At 43.8% G+C, this 2,973-nt stretch overlaps 1 protein-coding gene across 1 annotated transcript in view; it reads left to right on the top strand.

Moving 5' to 3' along the window:
• Window positions 1-2,762, top strand: part of LOC129865044 (retinal homeobox protein Rx1-like) — a 21,276-nt gene extending 18,514 nt beyond the window's left edge. The window contains exon 3 of the mRNA XM_055937468.1: window positions 180-2,762. Coding sequence (XP_055793443.1) covers window positions 180-632 — 453 coding nt within the window. The 3' untranslated portion in view covers window positions 633-2,762. The remainder of the gene's footprint in view (window positions 1-179) is intronic.
• The last annotated feature ends 211 nt before the right edge of the window (window positions 2,763-2,973 follow it).

Raw genomic sequence — 2,973 nt, 5'->3', positions numbered from 1 at the left:
CCAAATTCATTTGAATTCTGAATAATTTAGTCCCGGCCATTTTTTTAAACTTTGAAGCCAAACATCAACAACAACAAAATCTACAAATACTATTATTACTACCATTATTGTGATGTAGTGTGCACTTCTGAGTGACTACTGTAGACTACTACTACGGTATCCTCTCTGTCCATGTCCAGGTGTGGTTCCAGAACCGCCGGGCTAAGTGGAGACGTCAGGAGAAGATGGACTCCAACTCAACAAAGCTCCACAACTCCCCCATGCTGTCTTTCAACCGGTCGCCCATGCCCTCCAATGTGGGGCTCACGTCCAACCCATTACCCCTGGACCCCTGGCTGGCCTCGTCCATGACCAGCAGCAACTCAATGCACACTATCCCCGGATATACAGGCCCAGGGCAGGGCCCTCACCTTCAGCCTGCCTACCCCAGCCACTCCCACTCCCACAGCCATAGCCATAGCCACAGCTTCCTCGACAGTCCCCCAGGACATGGCATGGTGCACCAAGGAATGGTACAGGGCATGCAGGGGATGCAGTCTGTGGCCCCACCACTCTACCAGTGCCTCTGCAGCTTCAATGATAAGTACCCTCTGCTAAGGACCTGGAACATGGTTCCAGCATCGCAGCACTAAGGTTGAAGGCTAAGGAGCACATCCATGCCATGAATAAAACCTGGAAGCCTCACATTCACTTAAGGATGGTCAACTAGAACAGGTGATCAAAACAAAGATATTCTATATAAAGGATGGTCAACTAGAACAGGTGATCAAAACAAAGATATTCTAAATAAAGGATGGTCAACTAGAACAGGTGATCAAAACAAAGATATTCTAAATAAAGGATGGTCAACTAGAACAGGTGATCAAAACAAAGACATTCTATATAAAGGATGGTCAACCACAACAGGTGATCAAAACAAAGACATTCTATATAAAGGATGGTCAACTAGAAGAGGTGATCAAAACAAAGATATTCTAAATAAAGGATGGTCAACTAGAACAGGTGATCAAAACAAAGGTATTCTATATAAAGGATGGTCAACTAGAACAGTTGATCAAAACAAAGGTATTCTATATAAAGGATGGTCAACCACAACAGGTGATCAAAACAAAGACATTCTATATGAAGGATGGTCAACTAGAACAGGTGATCAAAACAAAGACATTCTATATGAAGGATGGTCAACCACAACAGGTGATCAAAACAAAGACATTCTATATAAAGGATGGTCAACTAGAACAGGTGATCAAAACAAAGACATTCTATATGAAGGATGGTCCACTAGAACAGGTGATCAAAACAAAGACATTCTATAAAGGATGCAAAATTTCAACATGATCAAAACAAAGACATTGTATAAAAGATGGTCAACTGCGACACGATCAAACAAAGACAATTCCATAAAAAGGATGGTAAACTTCAGCAGGTAATCAAAACAAAGATATTCTGTAAAAGGGATGGTGAACTTCAGAACAAAGACATTCTGTATAGTTTATTAATTTTTTTGTTAATTTTATTTAACCTTAATTTATTTAAGTCAGTTAAAGGGATATGGTCAACAGTAATGCATTATGTAGGGAATAGGGTGCCATTTGGTTGGTGTTCTGTGTGTTTAAAAAGCTTATTGTCTCCATTAAGGTATTTTTTCTTATCACTTATTTATATTTGCATATCTGTACACTGTAACTTCTTTCTGGATGTGAAATAAAATGAACTTATGTTTTGTTTTTTAAATGAATAATTCAGAGGTGCTACCATATTGAAAAGTCAGTACTAGTGATGTGAAATGTTATCATTTTGGCATTGATTATAGATTGTTTACACCTAATTGTCAAGCCCTGACCTTAGTTTATTTTTTTTTGTCTCTATTTTGGTTTGGTCAGGGCGTGAGTGTAACGGTTTTCCTCTTCCTCTTCATCAGAAGAGGAGGAGCAGGGATTGAACCAATATGCAGCGGATTGTGAAGACATGATTTATTAAAGAAAAACACGAAAACACGAACTTGACTAATAAACTAACAAAACAACAAACGGTGTAGACAGATCTGGACGACGGACTCACATAACACACGAGAACGCACGAACAGGGAAAAAGCCTACACATAAATGACACTGAACAAACAAACCGAAAACAGTCCCGTGTGGCGCAACGACATACACAAACACAGGAGACAATCACCCACAACGAACACTGTGAAAACACCTACCTAAATATGACTCTTAATTAGAGGAACGCCAAACACCTGCCTCTAATTAAGAGCCATACCAGGCAACCCATAAACCAACATAGAAACAGAAAACATAGAATGCCCACCCAAACTCACGTCCTGACCAACTAACACATATAACAAACTAACAGAAATAGGTCAGGAACGTGACATAACCCCCCCCATAAGGTGCGAACTCCGGGCGCACCAGCACAAAGTCTAGGGGAGGGTCTGGGTGGGCATCTAACCACGGTGGTGGCTCAGGCTCCTGGCGAGGTCCCCACCCCACCATAGTCAATCCCAGCTTCCATCTCCCCCTATGAATGTCCACCCTCATCTTACCCCCACAAAATCCTTTTGGTAACATCGACAACAGGGGCAGCACCGGGACAGAGGGATAGATCAAGACAGAGGGATAGCTCAAGACAGAGGGATAGATCAGGATAGAGAGGTAGCTCAGGATAGAGAGGTAAATCAGGATAGAGGGGCAACTCCGGACTGAAAGGCAGCTCCGGACAGAGAGACAGCTCTGGACTGAGGGGCAGTTCTGGGTAAATAGCCGCTCCGGGCTAGGGGACAGCTCATGACTGGCTGACGGCTCTCGACGCTCATGGCTCGCTGACGGCTCTGGCCGCTCATGGCTCGCTGACGGCTCTGGACGCTCATGGCTGGCTGAAGGCTCTGGACGCTCATGGCTCACTGACGGCTCTGGCAGATCCTGTCTGGTTGGCGGCTCTGGCAGATCCTGTCTGGTTGGCGGCTCTGGC

This window comes from Salvelinus fontinalis, chromosome 1 (assembly GCF_029448725.1).
Source record: "Salvelinus fontinalis isolate EN_2023a chromosome 1, ASM2944872v1, whole genome shotgun sequence".
Classification (NCBI taxonomy): Eukaryota; Metazoa; Chordata; class Actinopteri; order Salmoniformes; family Salmonidae; genus Salvelinus; species Salvelinus fontinalis.
This window is presented reverse-complemented; position numbering and strand designations above follow the sequence as displayed.